Genomic DNA, 22550 nt, shown 5'->3' with positions numbered 1-22550 from the left:
CCTGTGGAATAGGACTTGGGAGTTCTGGTGGATGAGAAGCTGGACATGGGCAGACAGTGAGCTTGTACCCCAGAAGGCCAATGGCATCCTGGGCTGCATCAAAAGCACTCTGGCCAGCAGATGGAGAGAGGGGATTTTGCCCCTCTGCTCTGTTCTAGTGAGACTTCACCTGAAGTACTGTGCCCAGCTCTGGAGCCCTCAACACAGGAAGGACATGGACCTGATGGAGCAGGTCCAGAGGAGGACCGTGAAAATGATCAGGTAGTTGGAACAGCTCTCCTTTGAGGACAGGCTGAGGGAGCTGAGGTTGTTCAGCCTGGAGAAGAGAAGGCTTCAGGAAGACCTAATAATGACCTTCCAGTACCAAAAGGGAGCCTGCAAGAAGGCTGCAGAGGGACTGTTTCCAAAGGCCTGCAGTGACAGGACAAGGGGCAATGGTTTGAATTAAGAGTAAATTTAGGTTGGACATTAGTAAGTTCTGCACCATGTGAGTAATGGAACACTGGAACAGGTTTGCCTAGGGACATAGTTGAGACCTCATCCTTGGAGATATTCATGGTCAGGCTCAGCAGGGCTCTGGGTAACCTGATCTAGTTGAGGATGTTCCTGCTCACTGCAGGGGGGTTGGATTAGATGACCTTTGGAGGTCCCTTCCAACCCAAACCATTCTGTGATTCTATTGAGTAGAGATGATAGACTCATAGAATGGTAGGGGTCAGAAGGGACCTCTGGAGATCATCTAGACCAGCTTCCCTGCCAAAGCAGGATCACCCAGGGCAGACCATACAGGAAGATGTCCAGGTGAGTTTTGAAAGTCTCTAGAGTAAGAGACTCCACAATTTCCCTGGGCAGCCTGGTCCAGATGAGTAAAGCCAGACTGCAGTTCATTCTTCTGACAGAGTTACCCACAAGGTATGCCATGTTATTCAGACCCCAAGGTTTACTTCAGCCCAACAGAGGTGGAACTGGAATGTTACCTGCATAGGCAGATTCAGGCCAATCCCTTCTTCAGTCTTCAGAGCAACACCTGCACATTTTTGCTCTTCCTGTTCCTTGACAATATTTGATAAGCATGCTAAGAGCTGGTCACTGGATCATTCCCAGACAGCTCCACAGAATCACAGAATTGTTTCAGTTGGAAAAGACCTCTAAGATCATCAAGTCCAACCATTGACCCAAGCATGGCCTCTAAACCATGTCCCAAAGTGCCATGGCCACACCTTTTTTGAACACCTCCCTGGGCAGCCTGTTCCAGTGCCTGATCAGATGGTTCATGATGGGATTAGTCTGTTGCTGAAATCAGCCCCACCGCTTGCAATCCCTTAGAGACTTTAAAACAGCTCCTGGGGTAAAGGGAGATTGCAGCTGGAAGATGCCAGGTGAAGTTCAAAGGGGAAATGTTACAGAGCAGAACTGCTTCTGCTGTTGGGGTAGACTGGAATCTGGGACATGAATTGACCATAAACACTGACTCTTCTGGCTGCTGGGCCTTCTCTGCTGCTCAGGAAATAGCTGCTCTGTTTTGTTTTCTTACTGCTTTGCAAAACTGTTGAATGATTAAGTGGTTCTTCTCTTTCTGTTGCTTTTCTTCCCTCTCCTCATAGGGATATTGCTGCCAGGAACTGCCTCCTTACCTGTCGAGGGCCTGGGAGAGTGGCTAAAATTGGAGACTTTGGAATGGCCCGGGATATATACAGGTAGCAGAGCTAAGCCCAGGGTACCTGCGAGGGAAAGCTCACTGAAAGGAGAGGGAAGCACTGGTTGTGCAGGGGAGCAGGCTTCTGTGCTGCTCTGCCCAACCCCAGCAAGGCAACAGTGGAGAGAACCCACCCTGATGAATCCTAGCTAATGCTTTGTTAGTGTTTGCCTTCACTAGTGGTTTAACTCTGATCTGGAGACTTCCCACTCCTGACAGCTTTCCTCTGGGTAATGAAGTCTGGTGGTCATGGAAGGCATTCTTCCTCCCTCTTGTACTCTGTCCTCAGTTTCTTGTCTTCACTTTCTCCACACTGAATGGCATTGATGTGCACTTTTGTTTTGTGGTCCCAAATCATTTTGAGTTTAATCCCTCTCCTTGATGCTACCTCTGCCCCTTTGGTTTGGTGTCACCAGTAAATCTTCTCAATTTACTGCAGACAAAGGGGGAAGGTGCAGAGGAAGGTCAGGAAAATGTAATCACCCAAGCTGGAGCTCAGCCAGGACACAGGGTTAACTACTCTGCTCTTGCAAGAAGTGCCAGGAAATCTCTAATGACCACGAGCAGTGAGGGCTGCAGTTTGATTTCTCATCTTCCATACAGCACCTCCAGAAGTGCAGCACCATGTCCTGCTGTGTTGAGGAATTGATTTGCCTCCGACTCCAAGGAAGGAATGCCTTGTACTCAGTCACCCACACAGTTTATTCCAGCACCTTGCCCTCTTTTTTTCCCGTTGGAGATTCTCCTGTGCAATTACTCAACCAGGACTGGCTTTGCTTAGCTGGAGATCTGACAGTAGCACAGCCTGAGGTGATGCAAACAGTGCTGCCTTCAAAAACCCCAAGTGTGTCAGAGCTGCTTTTGGTTTTTTCCTTCCTCTGTCTCCCTTCACAAAGAGCCCCTCCTCTGTCCCACTGTCAGAAAGGCACCCTGCTGGGACAAAGCAGCATCTGTCTCTCTCACACGATCAGCAGCACCAGTTGCCAAGATGAACACTTCGGTGCTGATTTTTCAAAGGTGCCTTTGAAGTTTGCATGTGTTTGTGTGCCCAGGAACGTCCTTTGGATGGACAGGCTGTGTGCTTATGAGCAGTGAGCTGGCACAAGCAGCCCCCTGCAGCTGCCAGCACAGGGTTTGGGGCTTGCACATTTTATTTGAAGGGATGATGACAATGACACATTCTGTCTCAGGAGCATGGGAGGTGGTTTTTGTTGTACTACCCCATGTCTAGTGGCCAAGCATCCTCCTCATCAAGCTCCTCATTCTCAGAAAGGGTTTTGGATTTCATGTGTGGAGTTTTAGACAGGATACATATGGGACAGGCTTTGATTATGTTTGGTGGGGATGCTCAAGGTGGCCACACGTGAGGTGGAGATCTTGCTGTGGCTGAGAAGTCCAGGAGGATGGCTCTGAAAAGAGCATTTTGCTGTGTGAGCAATTCACTAGGAGCATGCACATGGGTAAGGACAACCTGGATTCACCAAATCGAGGGAGATGAGAGCAGTCCTTCCACCATCTGCCCATTCCAGCTATTTTTCTTGGAAGGAATAGGTCTCTTCAGCATTTTCTCTGCTATGCTGTTTCACCTAAATTAGGCTCATGATCTGAATATTTGCAATTATAGAAATCCTGAATTCATGGCATTCTCTGACTTCTTGCCTGACTTTGGTTTGTTTGCTTTTGCAGAGCCAGCTACTATCGGAAGGGTGGGTGTGCCATGTTGCCCGTCAAATGGATGCCTCCTGAGGCTTTCATGGAAGGAATATTTACCTCCAAAACAGACACATGGTGAGCTTCCTTTCCTGCTCTGTTCAGTCTCTGTTTTAACCTCCTCTGTAAATTGTGAGTGGCTTGAGTTGGAAGGGACCTTAAAGATCATTTAGCTCCAGTCCCCTCCGCCATGGCCAGGGACACCTACCTGCTAGATCAGGTTGCTCAAAGCCTCTTCCAGACTGCTCTTAAGCATTTCCAGGGGTGAAGTGTCCACAGCTTCTCTGGGCAACTCATTCCAGGGTCTCATCACCCTCACAGTGAAGAACTTCTTCCTAATGTCTAATCTAAATCTACCCTGCTCTAGTCTAAAACCATTGCCCCTTTTCCTATCACCACATGCCCTTATAAATAGTCCTTCTGCAGCTTCCCTGTAGCCCACTTCATGTGCTGGAAGGTCTGCACAGAGCTTTCTCTTCTTCAGGCTGAACAGCCCCAACTCCCTCATCTTGTCATTACATTCTGTGAAAAACACAGGTTCCTCATTCTTCCTTTACTGAAAAGTCGAGCTGGATCTTTGCAGTTTTAATCAACTGGATGGTCATTTCCAAGCACCTGACCAGCTCAGTGCTTTGGAGGGGGGTCCTGTCCCAGCCAGTGTCCCCCAGGGCTGTCGTGTCAGCAAGAGACTGTTTTTATTGTGCACTGAGTAACAGGTGAAGACTGTGAGGCTCCGAGCATCAGTGGGGATGCACTGCCACATTATTGCATGCAGAGCAGCATATTCGGGGGGGAAAGCTGGTCATAAGTGGTCACTGCTCCCCTCAGTCCTATCTCCAGCAGTGGCTGATGTCTCAGAAAAGCATGAGCTGACTTTCACTTTCTTCACATCTTGTTGAGCCACACTGAGTATGAGGGCAAGGCAACAATATTTATTTACCTGTGCTGTAGCTTCACTCACTCACAGTCAGCTCCCACCATTTGTTAGGTGACTCAAAGTTCACCATTAGAGCTGTCTGAATATGTCAGCAGTGAGTTCCAGAAGCTTCTCAAGCACAGCCTGCAGGAAGCAGTGCTGACAGCACTGCACCTGAGGGCATCATCCCTTGGTCATGGTCATTCTCATCTCCTTCACTTTGTTTTCCTTTGCTTCTGTATTCAGGTCCTTTGGTGTGCTGCTGTGGGAGATATTCTCTTTGGGATACATGCCCTACCCTAGCAAAAGTAACCAGGAGGTTCTGGAGTTTGTCACCAATGGAGGAAGGATGGATCCACCTAAAAACTGCCCTGGCCCTGTGTAAGAGATTTTAACTGTGGTATATTAAAAAACAAAGTCCTGTTTCAAGTGCTGTTCTCTAGGCAAAAGTTACAGACTTTGAAGATTGATCTGATGGTTGCTGATCTACCTTACTGGAATTCTGAGTGCAAGTTCTCTGCCTGTTTTCGAGGGTCCCTGTTTTTCAGGGCCCCTTTAAGAAGTAGTGGCTTGTTGGTCAAAGAGGGTCCCTTATGTCTTAGCTTAGCTGTGAATCTGCAAGTGCATAAGGGCTGCTCACAGGCAGGCAGAGCTGGGCTCCATCATCTGCAGCCCTGCCTGCCCTTCGTGTCCAAGGGATTTGGGGTGGGTGAATTAATTCTCTGATGTGCTGTGGATTTCACCCCACTGGTGGCCATGTTTCCATGGTTACCAGTACCTCAGCTGTCCAGCTCCACGGAAGGCAGAGCACTCTTTTATCACTAGAAATCAGAGTGGTGAGGTGTGCCTATGGTTTCTAAGCTGCAGTGATTAGCTGCTGTGTACCAACAGGAGCTGCTGTTTATGAGCATCTCCCGTTCCGCTCTTCCAGATACCGCATCATGACCCAGTGTTGGCAGCACCAGCCTGAAGACCGGCCAAATTTTGCCATCATCCTGGAGAGGATTGAGTACTGCACCCAGGTATCAGTGTTCATTCATCTCAGATGAGAAGGGTGGAGAGGGTTCTTCTTGAGGAGCAACCTAGGCAAGCCAGAACATGAGATGAGAGGGTAGCATTGAAATACTGCAGCCAGCAATCTGGGAGACTGATGTCTGGCATCAGTGGCTGGGATATTTACCTCCCTGGGTGGTCCCTTCCTGTCTTCACTGCTGAAAGGCACAAGCTGACGCAAGCATTCACAGCTTTTCCAAAAGCAAAAGCAGACCTGGAGCTCTGCTTCTGCTTACAAAAGCACAGATTCCACCAAGCAGAAGAGCTGAGACAGGCCAGCACCTGTACACATCTCACGTGTTTTGTGGCAGCCACTCCAGCCTGGTGTCTGCCCTTCAGACATGGCCAGTGCCGAGCAGAAATGGACCTGGCTCACAGAATCATAGGACAGGAGTTGGAAGGGACCTCTGGAAATCATCTGCTCCAACCCCCCTGCCAGAGCAGGGTCACCTAGAGCAGGTTGCACAGGACAGCACACAGGCAGGTTTTGAACAGCTCCAGAGGAGACTCCACAGCCTCTCTGGACAGCCTGCTCCAGTGCTCCGCCCAAGCTCCTCTTTCATGTTTAAATGGAACTTCTTATGTTCAAGCTTGTGCCTGTTACCTCTTGGTCCTGTCAAGCACCCTTGGTCCTCAGAGCACCCTGTGCAGGTGGCTTCTGTGGCTGTTGGCAGTTTTCTGACTCTGACCTTGCTGAAGTCACCTGTCCTAAAGAATGGGAATTCTGAGGCTAGGCAATGGGGAAAGGATGTGGATGGCTTCCCAGGGCAAAATCTGATTTCTTTTCTATCTCCCATTTGAACCTGTGAGGAGTGAAATAGTTTGGAATAATGTTTTGTGGCTGCCTCCCACAAGTGATTTGCCTGGGTCAGTTTGCTTCCCCTTGCTGCTTGGGAGGCTTGGCTCTGGTTTTCATGTGTGCTTAGATCCTGGGATTGGAGGGCAGTGTTTCCTGCTCCCTGCAGCTTGCTGTGGTGCCTGACAATCACGAAGTGCACTAAGTGCTGCCCAGATCACCACAGTTTCTCTCAGTTTAATTTTCAGTACTGCTTAAGTAGCTGAGATCTGCAATCCCTAAGGACTCAGGCTTCCAGGAGTCTGCCAGTATTGCCTTCCCTCTGCATCCCCCCTCCTCTCTTGTTGTGTGAAGGCAATGCTTTGATGGCTGAAACCTTTTCAATATTATCTGGGTATGTTATGACCTTGGAGATGATAGAGTCTAAAAAAAAGACATTCCCACAGGAAATTTTGCTGGACACACACCAAAAAAAGTATCATTTTTCATCAGTTTCGTGCCTCTGATGTTCTGTGGTGGGTTTTATGGTTGCTTCTCTTTAGAAAGTTTGATTTCAAGGGTTATCTCACTGCACCTTATGACTAACTGCATTTGCTCAGCATCCTCTGCCTGTGGAGTGTGGGCTCTGGGTAGCTGTGTCAGGCTTTGGAGCAGGTGACTGGAGCAGACTTTGAGAAGTTCTCGTTCTTCTCTCCAACAGGATCCAGATGTCATCAACACTGCTTTGCCAGTAGAATATGGCCCATCAGCTGAGGAGGAGGAGAAGGTAGCAGTGCGTCCCGATGACCCAGAAGGAATTCCTCCTCTCCTGGTCTCCATGCACCAAGACAGAAAGGATGAGAAGCAAACTCTGCCGTCGCCACCACCCCCGCCATCAGCCATCGCTGCTGGAAAACCTCTAGGGAAAATGGGAGCTTTAGAACCACCAGGGCTGGGGAAGGTGCAGGCAGCCTCAGCAGGGGGACACATCAACATGGCCTATGCCCAGTCCAATCCCCCTTCTGAGCTGCACAAAAGTCGAGGCTCCAGGAACAAGCCCACCAACCTCTGGAATCCAACCTACGGCTCCTGGTTTGCGGAGAAGCAGGCCAGCAAGAGCAGTTCTCTGCTGGAGAAGGAGATGCCCGAGAGGGAGAATTTAGGACAGGAAGGGAACTGTACTGTGGGGCCCAACATTGTGACTGGCAGGCTGCCAGGCTCCTCCCTGCTATTAGAGCCATCTTCCCTAACAGCAAGCGTTAAAGAAGTGCCTCTTTTTAGGCTGCGCCACTTCCCCTGTGGGAACGTCAACTACGGATACCAACAGCAGGGCTTACCCTTGGAGGCCTCCGCTCCACCTTGCACTAGCAGTTATGAGGACCCTGTCCTTAGAAACAAGAGTCACATAACCCAGCAGGGGCTGTGAGACCCCTCTCTACCTTCTTGACTTTTTCCCCTTTGTGGCCCCTGAGCCTTGAAGAGATGTCCTGTTACCCAATACACCGCAAGCAAGGGATCTGACAGCATTGGTTACCTTCCCTTTTGTGCCAACTTGCTCCAAAAGTGCCACCCTCAGAGCTGTCATTTCAACTAACCCGAGAGAGAGGCTTCGAATCACCAGAGCCCCAACAGGCTCAAAGAAACAAGGGGGAGGGAGGATACAGGAAACAAATGTTAACTTGTGAGGCCCAGCTGCATCAACTCATAACGCATGGTTGTTGTCATGCCCTTCCTGTGAGCTTGTCTCAGTTGTGTGTTCTCTGCTTAAGTGTCAAAGCCGCGGCTCCGCTGCCTTGAGTGTTTCATGTCTGGGGGTTTTCCAATGCCAAACTCGTGGTTGCTGTGGAACACCTGGAGAGCTCCTGCAGCTGGCAAGAGGTTGTGGTGGGTTTGGGGAAAGCATCCTCTAAGCCAAACTGGAGGGGAAAAACTAAAACAAAAAAAGCAAAAGCAAGCAAAAAGCAAAGGTCCATCGACAGCGTTGAATGGGGCTGCGGTGGCACAGCCCCGAGCTGTGTCCAGCTACAGTCCAGTCTTCGGAGATCCTTGAATGCACAGTGGTCGTGGGGGTGCTGGCAGGGCAATAGGAGGACACTGGTCGTGCTGCATTGCTTGAAAGAGAGGAGAGGAAACACAGAGCATGGGTCTAGATGCTGTGAGGCGTTCTTGGTTGGAGGGGAGGGTTGTCTGGCTGGTTTTTTGTTTTGTTTTCTTTTCTTTTCTTTTTGCTGTGCTTAAGAACCAGAGCCCAGTGAAGCCCTTTCAAATTCATTCCATCCTACAAAAGCAGAAATCTCTCCCACCAGGAACTCGGGCATGTCGCATGGAACCAAGGTGAAGGTTTAAAGGACCGTGAGAGAAGCTCTCACCACACCCTGACAATGGGGCAGCTGCCTGCATACCTCAGAGGGTTACAACAGCCTTTGGCATACCCTGTACAGAGAGTGTGTAAAGAGGAGATCGTGCCACAATCCAGATGCCAGATACTGTCTGTCTGTGAGGGGTTTAGAGCCCTTGTTCTTCTTCGTGGTGTCAAGACAAACACTGCAGTGACTCATTCTGTACACCTCGTGCATGAGAAATACTCCAGTTAAGTGTATTGTCAAAAGTATAGATGTAGGAAATAATTCATGTGTAAAGATGATGTGCAGTAGTAACTTCAGCTTAGGGTTGCAAGGGTTCGCGTTTTCGCGTGAAGGCTATCCACGGAGCATCAGCAGAGCAATGTGAAGGTGTCCTTCAGCCCCAAGACTCTTCGTTTCAGTGAAGTGACTCTGAATCTGGCCCTGAATCCAAACATTGAGGTAAGCTTCTTCTCTTCATAAGGGAACAAACCAGGGTCTGCACACAGAATCATAGTATTGTTGGGGTGGGAAGGGACCTCAAGAATCAGCCAGTTCCAACCCCCTGCCATGGGCCAGGACACCTCACACTACAGCAGGTTGCTCACAGCCTGGCCTTAAAAACTTCCAGGGCTCTTGTGTTGGGAAGCTTGGGCCAGGGCTGCTCTGAATTTCAGGCTGGGCTGCCAGGGATCTGCTGGACTCTGCTGGAGGTGCTTGGTGGGGACAAGGAAGGCCACACGTTGGGCATTCTGATGCAGCTACTTTAGCTTGAACTAAGGGAATATTTGTGACCTCCAAGGCTGTTAGGCTCACAGCTCTCATCATGAAACAGCCACTGCAGAGGGACTCTGCCCACCTTAGGGCTGTGGTAGTGGCACACTGGGCTTTCTCTTGCCAGCTCAGTAAGCACAATGGGAGAGTTGCTTAGAGTCTCAGGAAAGCTGATTAATTCAGGAGGTGAGCACCATCAGAACCATTTCTTACACGAGGATCTTATTCACATATAATAGCAATTTTCATTTAAATATCCCAGCTTTCTCATTTCTGAAGGGCTGAACCTCCCCATTATTTTCTTTATCTCTTCTTTGCATAGGAGCACATTCCAAGTTGATTTTTGCTGCCCTGCCTCTTGCCAAGAGAATCTAAGCTGTATACTGATGAGTGTGCTCAAAGAATACATAAGGATCAAAAGTTGACAAGTTATTGATCTTTGACTGGCTGAAATTATTAATTCTTGGATCTGGAGCAGCAGCTGAGATGCTGCAGAAATGCAGATAAGCTGCCAGGTGATGATGTTAAAGGTAGCATTTCTAAAGCAGCTTTAAAAGCTGGAGCAGCAAGAGATGATAACAAGTTTGGGGGATGGGGGGCGGTGCAGGGGGGAAAGGCAGATAGTCCCCAGCCATACTGATAGGGTGACTGCTGCTCTGCAGCTCGTGCTGCACCATTATTGTATCACAGAATTTCAGCTGAAGCACAGAATGGGAGTTGTTAAACAAACAAAAAGGAGCTAAACACATTACTGCTGCTTGCCTGTGGAATTCTGGTCAGGGGAAATGGTGGTTTGCTGCTGGAATTCTCCATTCTGCTGGGTACAGTGCATGGAGATGAATACTGCGTAGCACTAGCAGTTGGGTTTAAGTAAGCTCCAGTGTAAAATGTTTTGTTGTGTGTGGGTAAGGTTTTGTTTGTTTGTGTTGGATTTTTGTGGTTTATTTTGTTTGGGTTTTTTAATCCCTCCCCCTCTTAGCTCTGGGAATCTAGTTTGGGCTTATTTTGAATGTCTCCTTCTCCGGAGACTTTCAAGACCCATCTGGATGCATGTCCAACCTACACTGGATTATATGGCCCTGCTCTGTCAGGGTAGTTGGACTAAATGTTTCCAGAGGTCCTTTCCAACCCTAACATCCTTCCAACCCTAACATCCTGTGATCCTGTGGAACATAACAGAAAGTCTCCAAGCTCTTCCACAGCAAGCATTTAGTGTGGTACCCTCCTGTGCTTCCCAAGCACTGTGCCCCAGCCTGCAGCAAAAGATGTACTGCAAATATTGATGCAGATCAAACCTCCCCACTCAGCAGTAAAGGTTGGAGCATTTGCCTGTCCTTAGTAAAACACATGCCATGACAAATGGTCTAAAATGGGCTATAGAATGCACTGCTACTCGTGCACAGGCTGCCTCAAAGACAGTTTCCTGGTTGTTCTGCCATTGCATTGCTTAACTTTAAGCATCTCTGATGGGAGGTTCACTAGCAGCAGTTTGTTCAGTGTGGTAGGAAAGAAGCTGCCCCTGACTCAAGCTCCCTAACACAAGAGCACAGCCCTGTTGACCCACCACAGGCAGTGTTGGCATCTGTCTGAAAAGGAGGTTGAGTTCTGGGGCTGCTCTGAATTTCGTGTTGGGCTGCCAGGGATCCACTGGCTCTGCTGTGTGAATGTGGTGGGGGACAATGAGGGTCACACATTGAGTGTTCTGCTGCTGTACACAGGTTGCCCAGGGAGGTGGTGGAAGCCTCATCCCTGGAGGTTTTTAAGGCCAGGCTGGATGTGGCTGTGAGCAACCTGATCTAGTGTGAGGTGTCCATGCCCATGGCAGGGGGGTTGGAACTGGATGATCCTTGAGGTCTTTTCCAACCCTGACAATTCTGTGATTCTATGAAGGGCTTTCCCAGGGACAGTCCAAGCAAGGCAGGGAGAAGGAAACAACAGAAGCTCAGCTTTGTGCACTGGACTGAAGCCAACAGACTGAAGTGCAGAGGTTCTAGACTCCCTGTGTGTGTGCATGTAAAGAGCTGACTAATTCACTTGACACAGCTGTAAGGAGCCTGTGGCTTAAATTCTGTACAAGAAGGCACTTCAAAGAATTTATTCCAGCATTTATCTTACATCTGGAAGTGTTCATTGTTCCTGTTTCTTCTGTTCCAGTCTCCAGCAGTTTGGGTCCAGCATATTCCTTATGGCTGTGCACCATTAGCCTTTGGGCCAGTCATGAAGGAGGAATTTTTAACTTCTGTGTCTAGAAAGCTCCAGCTGCTCAGCTCTCAGAGCTCTGGGGAACAGAAGGACTTAAGTCACCATGAGCTCACTCTAGCATGTGTCCATCCCAAGTTCCCTTATTAAACCCCCTCCACACCAGGCTTACAGTGTTGGGGGGGGAAATAATTTATTGTAAGCCTCTTTACCAAAGGAGTGAGGGAAAATGGCTTTCAGTGGAGGCTATTGAGGTGATGTACATTTTTTTAAGGACCTTGCTTTTAGGAGTGTTCAGCTTGTTTCACTGGCACCATTTACAGTCTGCTCTTACCTGTCTTCCTCCCTCCACAGTGGAAAAGCAGGAAGCAGTGTGATCTACAGGATGTAAAGCACCACTGGGAAAATCCTCTGCTACCACTCCTATACCTGGAAATGGCTTCTTTCCATGTGGATGTTACCTGTTTCCTAGAGAAGTTAGGTAGGTCTCTGATTCTGTAAGCTGCTGAAGGTAAACTAGGTTGGGATGCCTGTTTGTCTGCCTTTCCAGTTTTCTCTTCATCTTCCTTTCGGCTACTGACCCTTGTTTCTCCATCACATGCCTGGAAGTGAAGCAAGGCAAGAGGTCTGGGTGGCTCTGCTTCCTTGAGGAGCAGCAGGAAGAGTGGCAGTGGGAGAGGAGCATTGCTGTAACATGGAGGGGGGTTACAGGTACCACAGGCTGACATTAGGAAGGCTGCATGGCTGTGGCTGAGTCAGCCTCTCCCAGAGGCACTACAGGGTCACTGGTTTCTCTCCCTGTGTGTGCACAAGAGGGGACAGGCTCAGCCCCAGAGCAGCTGCAGCAGCACTGGGCACAGTCAGTTGCACACTATATGACGGAAGAGCTCTGAAACAGGCTGTAAAGGATTGAACTTGGTCTGTCTGCTCCTGTACCTAAGCCTTGCCTTCTGGGTGGCAAGCAGCTTGACACAGGAATAGCACAAAACAGCCTTTCACAGCAGCAAAAAAGCCAGACATCACCCTTTGTCTGTCCCAAAGTTAAACCCATCACAGGAAAACTGTCCCAACTGTCTGCATCTGGCTTCTTTTACTAACAAGCTTCATTAGAGGAGTGTCTGTCTCATGTACAGCATTTTCTGCACCATTGTTTGTACAGGAAGGGCCTGTGCACTTCAGGGATACGATGAAGAGAAATACTAATCTATGGTCATTGAGTATTTTGTATTGAATAGTGTCTTTGTATTGTAAACAAGTGTAGTGAACCACGAGGCATGAAGACAAATAAAATGGCTGTAGCTGGCTTTCTCTGTGTTGGGCTATCTCATGACTGGATCCACAGCAGAGGGAGGTCTCTGCACAGCAGTTTCTGCTTGGTGGAGCTACAGGAGTCTTAAGGTACACTGACACCCCAAGGAGCACATGGGAGACAGCCACCCTTCTGCTTAGCATCATAGTGCTTAAGACTTATTTGCCTTGCCAGTGTCACACCTGCAGGCTTCTTGCAGAGAGAGGTACTGTTTCAAACCATACCTTGGTACTCTTGCCTCTGATTGCCATTTTTTTTCCAGCGTTATCTGCGTGTAGCCAGGCAGGGGAAAGGCTGCAGGTGGGTGCTCTGTGTGGCTTTCAAGGACAGTTTGTTTCCACCTGACAAGGCTTCTTCAACATTGGCATTGTGTAAAAGCCATGATGTAAGTGCTGGACCTGCCACCTATGCAACACTCTCACAGGTAAGGGAGCTACCTTGTCAGAGAAACAAGGTTGGTTCTGCAAGTCTGCAGGGCCAGTTTTGAGTTCTTGTGGCTCATCTTGCTGGCTAGCAACAAGCACAGGCTCCCTGCACAGACTGTTGCTGTCAACAACAAAACAATTTGTGTATCCAACTGGACTGTACTCAGGAGAAAGTAATTCCTCCTCCTGTCACACCTGTGACCTCTCCTTTCTAGCACTGAAGAACTTGTCTGAAACTGGACCCCAGAAAGATGCTGTGGAACAGGGACAAGGCTCAGAGTCCACACAGGCAGCACAGAATTGCTGGGGACCACCTGTTTGTTTATTTATTGAACAGGTAATACTTTATTTATATGGCTTATAGGGACTGTGAGGGTCACTGTGGCTTTTTTCTAACCAACCTGGGGCTGTGACCACACAGGCTTCAGCACACCACCTCCCTTCAAGCTTTGCTGGCAGTTACTTTTAGTTGCCTTTTTTTAATGACATCAAGTGCCCTCCTGCAGGAGCTGGAGAAAAGGATTATGGCAACTTGCCTTGGATTTAGGAAAGCACAAATCCCTTCCCACCACCAACCTGAAGACAGCCTTCAGTAATCCTCTCTGGAATGGTGGGACTGATTTGTGTTTCAGGCCACCTAAATTTATGGTGCTTCTTGTTTCCTTGCAGAAGATTGTCAGAGCTACCAAACCAGCTCCATACTAATAACAGAGGAGCGAGCCAGGAGCAAACCTAGGGTGCTCCAGCTGGCAGAGCCAGAGCTTTCAGGGGAGGTGTGCATATAGCTGAAGCTGAAGGGAAATCGCACTGTGCCAATGCTCAGTATCTGTGCCCTCTTCTCTACCCATCTGACAGGAATCAGTCAAGTCCTGCAGTCTTTGCTAGCACAGGCCACTGAGAAGCCCACTTCTGAACTGGGTGTGGCTACAGTGCTGTGGAAGGTGCAGCCTGACACCCCCCAAGAAAAAACAAAAGGAGTTAGCAGTGCATCAGAAAACTCTCCAAAGGAGGTTATGCCCAGGTAATAGTACTTCATCTGTGCCAGACATCACACAGGGGGGATGTGACTGGAAGAAACTGGTATGGTGTGATTGCAACAGCCTGCCTGAGCTTGCTGCCTTACACACTGACTCCCCTGCATACCTCCTGGAGAACTCCAGCTACCCAGGTAGTTATATCCATTCCTTATGCTCAGGCAGGAACCAACATTTGTGATAACAAGTGTTCCATCACAGACACTGAACTGCCCACCCAGCAGCACAAGGCTGGGACAAACCAGTGAATCGTAGAACAGAATCATAGAATTGTCAGGGGTGGAAGGGACCTCAAGGATCATCCAGTTCCAATCCATCCTCCCATGGATAGGGACACCTCACCCTAGAGCAGGTTGCTCAGAGCCACATCACTTGGTGCCATGGTTTAGTTGATTAGATGGTGTCAGGTGATAGGTTGGACTTGATCTTGAAGATCTTTTCCAACCTGGTTAATTTAATTTAATTTAATTTAATTTAATTCTATTCTATTCTATTCTATTTTCTATTCTATTCTATTTTCTATTCTATTCTATTTTCTATTCTATTCTGTAGTACATCCAGCCTGGCCTTAAAAGCCTCCAGGGATGAGGCTTCCATCACCTCCCTGGGCAACCTGTGCCAGTCTCTCACCACCCTCCTGGGGAACAACTTCTTCCTCACATCCAATCTGAATCTCCCCATTTCTTTTTTTTTTCCATCCCCCCCAGTCCTGTCCCTCCCTGACACCCTAAAAAGTCTCTCCCCAGCTTTCTTGGAGCCCCCTTCAGATACCAGAAGGCCACAATTAGGTCTCCTTGGAGCCTTCTCTTCTCCAGACTTGAACAGCCCCAACTCCCTCAATCTATCTTCACGGGAGAGGTGCTCCAGCCCACTGCTCATCCTCGTGGCCCTTCTCTGGACACATTCCAGCATGTCCAGATCTTTCTTGTAATAGAGGGTCCAGAACTGGATGCAGTACTCCAGGTAGGGTCTCACTGGAGCAGAGTAGAGGTCTCCTCAGAGCCACCTTTTCTCCAGAGTGAATAACTCTAACTCAGTCTCTCTCCACAGCAGAGGTGCTCCAGCCCCAAGCACAAATGTGCTTTGTTTGCCAAGGAGCAGTTCTGTACTAAAGAGCTAAAAGATTTAAAAGCTCCTGGTTGATGATGTTCCATGCTGGATGCCCAGTGGCTAATCTGTAGATAAAGGACAGAAGTCAGGGGGAGGCTGTAATTCTGTCATTTTAATTCCAGTTGAAAAGTCTCTTTGCCATATTATTCACCAGCTTTGCATTCTACTCATACCAGCAAGACAACAAGACAGATATTGGACACAGAGCAAAGTTCAGTACCTCACTGAACATCTGCATCGTCAAATACAAAGCAGTAATAGTTTTGGAGGTGAGTTGGTGGTTGGTTGGTTTTGTACATTCAACGTTTACAGCTTTTAGATTGCATTAAAAACTCCGTAAGTTAGAAAGAACAGGAAGCATTTTAAATACAGCTCCAGCACTATGACAAAGGAAACCAGCAGCAGAGTTCTGTCTAAAAATAGGATCTGATGATATCGTTTGAAGTGTCACTTCTTCAGGTAGGTAAGAGCAAGCAGATCATTTAAGAGTCAAATGACTCTTCTGGAACACAAAACCCATCCTGGTAAGATAATGCTGAGCAATTAAAGTACTACGTTTTAGGTTTAAAACACGAACAAAGCATTAGCTGCTGCAAAAGGCTGATGCACAAAGAATGTCACACCAAGGTGCACTGCAATGCTCCACCTAAAGCCCTCCAGCACTTCTGGTCAGCCTCTTACAGGAAAAAATTCACACTGGGAATTCTGAAGGAAACAAAGAATCATCCTTCACCAACCAATCCAAACAACGGTGGTAGGTTGCTTGAAACCCCTGTCCAGGATCCAGAGCCCTGGGCAGGAGCTGTTGTGCCAGGTTTCTAGAGGCAGTATTTAGGATGAGGCTGCCGTGGGTAGTTCCACTCCAGGTTTATTTGCATTTAGAAACTGTGACACTGGCAGCCGGCAGCACAACAAACACACACACAGGTCTCTTAAAAAGGAGGGAAAGCTCTCCAGGAGAGTGCAAAGTGCATTACTTTAGAGTGCTTCTTTCCTCTGGCTCCTTCTACACATACAACAAAGTGCCTTTTTTTGTCTTTTTACATGCAGCATATTTGTGCTTTTTATTTCCTTGCTGCCCTTCACCGGGCTAGCTGCAACCCCTTGTATTATCAGCCCTTTGTGTTCTGCAGGGGGGGGAAGAGGAGGGATCTGCTTGGAAAAGCTTGGGCTTGGTTTGGGGTTGGGTTTGTTTGGCTTGCTTATTGCTAGTAGTTGGTAGAGGAATTGACAAAGTGCCTGGTAACCAGACTAATGGCACTCCTGAACCACCTCCTCTGCCAGAAGCAGGCAAAGTGCAAAGCATTATCAGTTCATTACTGGGTGGAGGAAAAACCTTTTCAATACTGCATGACTCACAGAGCAACTTTAAGAGAAGGTTGGAGACACCTCCCCTTCTCTGCCGACAGCCTTGTTCAGCTGATGCAGCATCTCGGCCCCAAGAGGTTGTGACAGCAACCTTCCCAGGTAAAGTCTGTTCCAATCCAAGCAGCACAGCAGTGGTTTTCCTTCTTAATGCAACTGAACTTTAAAATCTGTTTTTATAGCTCTATGTATTAAAATATATCATTTCTGTACATACATACACACACAGACAGATGGAAATGCAACAAGCAGCACATTTCATCATGTCAAAATCACCTCCCATCCTAGATGGGGGGAGGTTCTCCTGTGCTTTAAGAGAGCCAAGCTAAAATCTTTCCTGCTGCTGAGCACATCCTGGCTGCTCAGCAGATGTCGTCTACCAGCTTCGCCCCGTTGATGCCACGGTAGGTGACCCTGCTGGGGCGCACCAGGACGCCGTGGTTGAGCCTGCAGGTGAAGTATCTCTTCTCCCCCACAGCGCCGTCGTTCCGGCCCTTGGCGCTGCGCAGCTCCAGCCCCAGCCAGACCCCCGGGGCAAAGTCTGTGGGACCAATGTACCTGATGGTCCCCAGCTCGTTGGAGCTGGTGAGGAGAACCTGAGAGCCTTCGTGCAGCTTCACTGGGCCCTCACCAGGAGCTGTAGCACTGCTGCTCCAGCTGCGCCGCAGCACTGAGCTCTTGGACCTGCTGGGCACAGGCAAAACAAAACCACAGGGAAAGAAAACGAATAAAAGAGAAGGGACAGAAGGGGCACAGGAATAAAGGGGGGGGTGGGGGGTGGGGTGTGGTTGAGAAGAATAAAGGGGGGAGAAAGGGACAGAAGAATTGGGGGGGGGAAGGGAAGGGAGACAAAAATAAAGGGGGGGGGTAGAAGGGACAGAATAAAAGGAGGGGGAGAAGGGACACAAAAGTGGGGGGGAAGGGTCAGAAAAGCAATGGGGGAGCAGAAGAATGTAAGGGGAGGGAGAAGGGGCATAAAAATGGGTAGGGGCAGAAGGAGGAGAAGAATTAAAGGGACAGAAAGGGCATAAGAATATGGGGGGGGGCAAAGGGGCATAAGAATGTAGGGGGGGAGAAAGGACACAAAGGGGGAGAAGGTGCAGAATAAGGGGGGGGGAGAAGGGACAAAAGGGGTGCAGAATGGGCATAATAAAGCAGGGACAAGGGGAACAAGAATATAAGGCGGGGAGAAAGGACACAAGAATAAAGGGAGAAGAATTGGGAGAAGGGGCAGAGGGGAGAGCAATGGGGGGAGAAGGGAGACAAGTAAGGGGGGGTCAAAAAGGAGACAAAGGGGGGTCAGAAAGACAAGGGGAGGCAGGACAAAAATGGGAGAAGGGACAAAAAAGGGGGGCAGAAGGGGCACAAGAATAAAGGGCAGCGGGGACAAAAGAATAAAGGGGGGGCAGATGGGACACAAGAATATAAGGGGGGGCAGAAGGGGCATAAGAATGGCGGGGGGGGGGGGGGGGGGGCAGAAGGGACACATGAATAAAGGGTGGGGAGAAAGGGCACCAGAATAAAGAGGGGGGAGAAGGGGCAAAGGAATTAAAGGGGGAGGAGAAGAATAAAAGGGGGGGGGGGGGGGGGGGGGGGGGGAGGAATAAGGTGGGGGGGGGGGGGGAGAAGGGAGTCGAGGAACAGGGGGGGTAGAAAGGACAGAAGAATAAATGGGGGCAGAAGGGACACAAAAAGGGTGGGGAGAAGGGGCAGAAGAATTAAAGGGGGGGGTAGAGGAATAACGGGGGGGGGGGAGAAGGGAGATGAGTAATGGGGGGGGGTCAGAAAGGAGACAATAAAGGGGGGACAGAAAGGACAAAAAAATGGGAGAAGGGACAAAAGCATAAGGGGGGGAGAAAGGGCACACGGGGGAAAAGGGGTAGCGTAAGGGGGGGGAGAAGGGACACATGAATAAAGGGTGGGGAGAAGGGGCAGAGAAGAATTAAAGAGCAGGGAGAAGGGGGGGTAGAATAACATGGGGAGAGAAGGGCGACAAGAAGGGGGGTGCAGAAAGGACAGAAAAATGGGGGCAGAAGGGACAAAAGACTAAAGGGGGGGAGAAGGGGCAGAAGACTAAAGGGGGAAGAGAAAGGACACAAGAATAAAGGGGGGAGAAGGGACAGAAGAATAAAGGAGGGGAGAAGAGGTAGAATAATAAGGGGGGGGAGAAGGGGCGGAAGAATAAAGGGAGGGGTAGAAGAATAACGGAGGGGGAGAAGGGAGACGAGTAAGGGGGAGGGCAGAAAGGACAAAAATAAATGGGAGAAGGGACACAAGAATAAGGGGGGGGAGAATGGGCACACAAAGGGGGGCAGAAGGGGCAGAAGAATAAGGGAGGGGAGAAGGGAGACAAGACTAAAGGGGGGCAGCAGGGACAAAAGAATAAAGGGGGGGGGGGAGGGGCAGAAGAATATAAGGGGGGAGAAAGGATAAAAATAAAGAGGGGGCAGAAGAATAAAGGGGGGGAGAGAAGGGGCAGAAGAATATAAGGGGGGAGAAAGGATAAAAATAAAGGGGGGCCAGAAGAATAAAGGGGGGGAGAGAAGGGGCAGAAGAATATAAGGGGGGAGAAAGGATAAAAATAAAGGGGGGCCAGAAGAATAAAGGGGGGGAGAGAAGGGGCAGAAGAATATAAGGGGGGAGAAAGGATAAAAATAAAGGGGGGCCAGAAGAATAAAAGGGGGGAGATGGGACACAGGAATAAAGGGGGGGAGAGAAGGGGCAGAAGAATAAAAGGGGGGGCAGAAGGGGCACCAGAATAAAAGGGGGGGGGGGGGGGAGAAAGGGGCACCAGAATAAAGAGGGGGGAGAAGTAGAATAATAAGGCGGGGGGAGAAGGGGCAGAAGAATACGAGGGGCAGAAGGGACACAAATAAAAGGGGGGGGGGGGCAGAAGGGGCATATGAAGGGGTGGGGAGGCAGAATGGACACATGAATAAAGGGTGGGGAGAAGGGGCAGCAGAACAAAGAGGGGGGAGAAGGGGCAGAAGAATTAAAGGGGGGGGAGAAGTGGGAGAAGAATAAAGGGGGGGGTAGAAGAATAACGGGGGGGGAGAAGGGAGACAAGTAAGGGGGAGGTCAGAAAGGAGACAATAAAGGGGGGGCAGAAAGGACAGAAAAATGGGAGAAGGGACACAAGAATAAGGGGGGGGAGAATGGGCACACAAAAGGGGGGAAAAGGGTAGAATATGGGGGGAAGGGGCAGAAGAATAAGGGGGGGGAGAAGGGAGACAAGAATAAAGGGGGGCAGCAGGGACAAAAGAATAAAGGTGGGGCAAAAAGGACACAAAAATTAAGGGGGGCAGAAAGGACAGAAGAATAAAGGGCGGGGAGAAGGGGCAGAAGAATAAGGGGGGAGCAGAAGAATAAGGGGGGGCAGAAGGGAGACAAGAATAAAGGGGGGGGGCAGAAAGGACACAAAAATAAAGGGAGGCAGAAAGGAGACGAGCAAAGGGGGGGGCAGAAAGGACAAAAATAAATGGGGGGAGAAGGGACACAAGAATAAGGGGGGGGCAGAAGGGAGACAAGAATAAAGGAGGGGGAGAAGGGGCAGAATAATAAAGTGGGGGCGGAGAGGGCAGAAGAATAAAGAGGAGAAGGGGCAGAAAAATGTAAGAGCAGGGAGAAAAGATAAAAGAATAAAGGGGGGGGCCAGAAGAATAAAGGGGGAGAGAAGCACACAAGACTAAAGTGGGGGGCAGAAGAATAAAGGGGGGGGAGAAGCACACAAGACTAAAGGGGGGGCAGAAGGGGCACAAGAATAAAAGGGGGGGCAGAAGAATAAAGGGGGGGAGAAGCACACAAGACTAAAGGGGGGGCAGAAGGGGCACAAGAATAAAAGGGGGGGCAAAAGGAACACAAAAGGGGGGGCAGAAGAATAAGGGGGGCAGAAGGGACACAAATAAAAGGGGGGAGCAGAAGGGGCATATGAAGGGGGGGGGAGGGGGGGGGGGGGGGGGCAGAATGGACACATGAATAAAGGGTGGGGAGAAGGGGCACCAGAACAAAGAGGGGGGAGAAGGGGCAGAAGAATTAAAGGGGGGGGAGAAGTGGGAGAAGAATAAAGGGGGGGTAGAAGAATAATGGGGGGGGAGAAGGGAGACAAGTAAGGGGGAGGTCAGAAAGGAGACAATAAAGGGGGGGCAGAAAGGACAGAAAAATAAATGGGAGAAAGGACACCAGGGGGGGGAGAATGGGCACACAAATTAAAGGGGGGAAAAAGGGGTAGAATATGGGGGGAAGGGGCAGAAAAATGTAAGAGCAGGGAGAAAAGATGAATAAAGGGGGGGCAGAAGAATAAAGGGGCGGGAAAAGCACACAAGACTAAAGTGGGGGGCAGAAGGGGCACAAGAATAAAAGGGGGGCAGAAGGGGCACAAGAATAAAGGGGGGGCAGAAGGAACACAAAAGGGGGGCAGAAGAATAAGGGGGGCAGAAGGGACACAAATAAAAGGGGGGAGCAGAAGGGGCATATGAAGGCGGGGGGGGGGGGGCAGAATGGACACATGAATAAAGGGTGGGGAGAAGGGGCACCAGAACAAAGAGGGGGGAGAAGGGGCAGAAGAATTAAAGCGGGGGGGGAGAAGTGGGAGAAGAATAAAGGGGGGGGTAGAGGAATAACTGGGGGGAAGAAGGGAGACGAGTAAGGGGGAGGGCAGAAAGGACAGAAAAATAAATGGGGGGCATCAGGGACAAAAGAATAAAAGGGGGGGCAGAAAGGACACAAAAATTAAGGGGGGCAGAAAGGACAGAAGAATAAAGAGGGGGGAGAAGGGGCAGAAGAATAAGCGGGTGGAGAAGGGAGACACGAGTAAGGGGGGGACAGAAAGGACAAAAATAAATGGGGGGAGAAGGGACACAAGAATAAGGGGGGACAGAAGGGGCACAAGAATAAAAGGGGGGGCAGAAGGGAGACAAGAATAAAAGGGGGGACAGAAGGGAGACAAGAATAAAGGGGGGACAGAAGGGGCACAAGAATAAAAGGGGGGGCAGAAGGGAGACAAGAATAAAGGGGGGACAGAAGGGGCACAAGAATAAAAGGGGGGGCAGAAGGGAGACAAGAATAAAGGGGGGGCAGAAAGGACAGAAGAATAAAGGGGGGGAGAAGGGGCAGATGAATAAAAGGGGGGGAGATGGGACACAGGAATAAAGGTGGGGAGAGAAGGGGCAGAAGAATATAAGGGGGCCAGAAGAATAAGGGGGGGGCAGAAGAATAAGGGGGGGGCAGAAGGGGCAGAAGAATGTAAGGGCGGGATAGGGGCACTAGAATAAAAGGTGGGGCAGAAGGGAGACAAAAATAAAAGGGGGGGCAGAAGGGCCACTCCAGACACTCACCTGACAAAGGAGTTTCTTCTGTTCATCTCCTTCTGTGAGGAGGCAGAAGTGGTGCTCAGGCTGCGCCGGAAGCCTAAGTGGAGAGGTGAATTGGGTGTGTAGGGCTTCACAGCTCCACAGCCCTGGGTGAACTCAAACCAGGATCTCAAACTGAACACTTTATTTTCTTTCCTCCTGCTGCCATCACATTTGCAACACCTGTCTTTTTTAATTCCAGCTCGGAAATTAAGTAAGGAAGCCTCTCATGGACATGAGTGTCCGGCAATCCCACGCACACATCCAGGCTGGGCAAGCAGTGGCCTGAGAGTGGTCAGGGGAGGACTTGGGGGTGTCAGTTAAGAAAAACTCCCCACCAGCCAGCAATGGTTGCTGGCAGCCCAGAAGGCAGCTGTGTGCTGGGCTGCAGCCAAAGGAGGGAGAACAGCAGGACAGGGAAAGATTCTCCCCCTCTACTGTGCTCTCACTAGACCCCCATCTGAGTCCTGCATCCAGTCCTGGTATCCCCAACA

General features: G+C 49.7%; 2 protein-coding genes across 6 annotated transcripts in view; one reads left to right on the top strand and one right to left on the bottom strand.

Moving 5' to 3' along the window:
• The window catches only part of ALK (ALK receptor tyrosine kinase), a 357461-nt gene extending 344637 nt beyond the window's left edge, over positions 1 to 12824 (top strand). Inside the window, exons 25-30 of one of the 3 annotated variants that reach the window (XM_054171222.1) lie at positions 1605 to 1697; positions 3383 to 3484; positions 4569 to 4703; positions 5254 to 5344; positions 6872 to 8954; positions 11820 to 12824. In XM_054171222.1, coding sequence (XP_054027197.1) covers positions 1605 to 1697; positions 3383 to 3484; positions 4569 to 4703; positions 5254 to 5344; positions 6872 to 7576 — 1126 coding nt within the window. In that variant the 3' untranslated portion in view covers positions 7577 to 8954; positions 11820 to 12824. The remainder of the gene's footprint in view (positions 1 to 1604; positions 1698 to 3382; positions 3485 to 4568; positions 4704 to 5253; positions 5345 to 6871; positions 8955 to 11819) is intronic. The other 2 variants (XM_054171207.1, XM_054171215.1) reach the window with 2 other exon arrangements.
• A 3677-nt stretch (positions 12825 to 16501) lies between these two features.
• Positions 16502 to 22550, bottom strand: part of CLIP4 (CAP-Gly domain containing linker protein family member 4) — a 35314-nt gene continuing 29265 nt past the window's right edge. For all 3 annotated transcript variants that reach the window (XM_009905838.2, XM_054171187.1, XM_054171194.1), the window contains 2 exons: positions 22042 to 22114; positions 16502 to 17392 (listed from right to left, as the gene is read on the bottom strand). In XM_009905838.2, coding sequence (XP_009904140.1) covers positions 17071 to 17392; positions 22042 to 22114 — 395 coding nt within the window. In that variant the 3' untranslated portion in view covers positions 16502 to 17070. The remainder of the gene's footprint in view (positions 17393 to 22041; positions 22115 to 22550) is intronic.

The sequence above is a fragment of the Dryobates pubescens genome, chromosome 2 (assembly GCF_014839835.1).
Source record: "Dryobates pubescens isolate bDryPub1 chromosome 2, bDryPub1.pri, whole genome shotgun sequence".
In the NCBI taxonomy this organism is placed as follows: domain Eukaryota; kingdom Metazoa; phylum Chordata; class Aves; order Piciformes; family Picidae; genus Dryobates; species Dryobates pubescens.
Note: the sequence above shows the minus strand (reverse complement) of the source record. Positions and strands in the feature narration are given on the sequence as shown.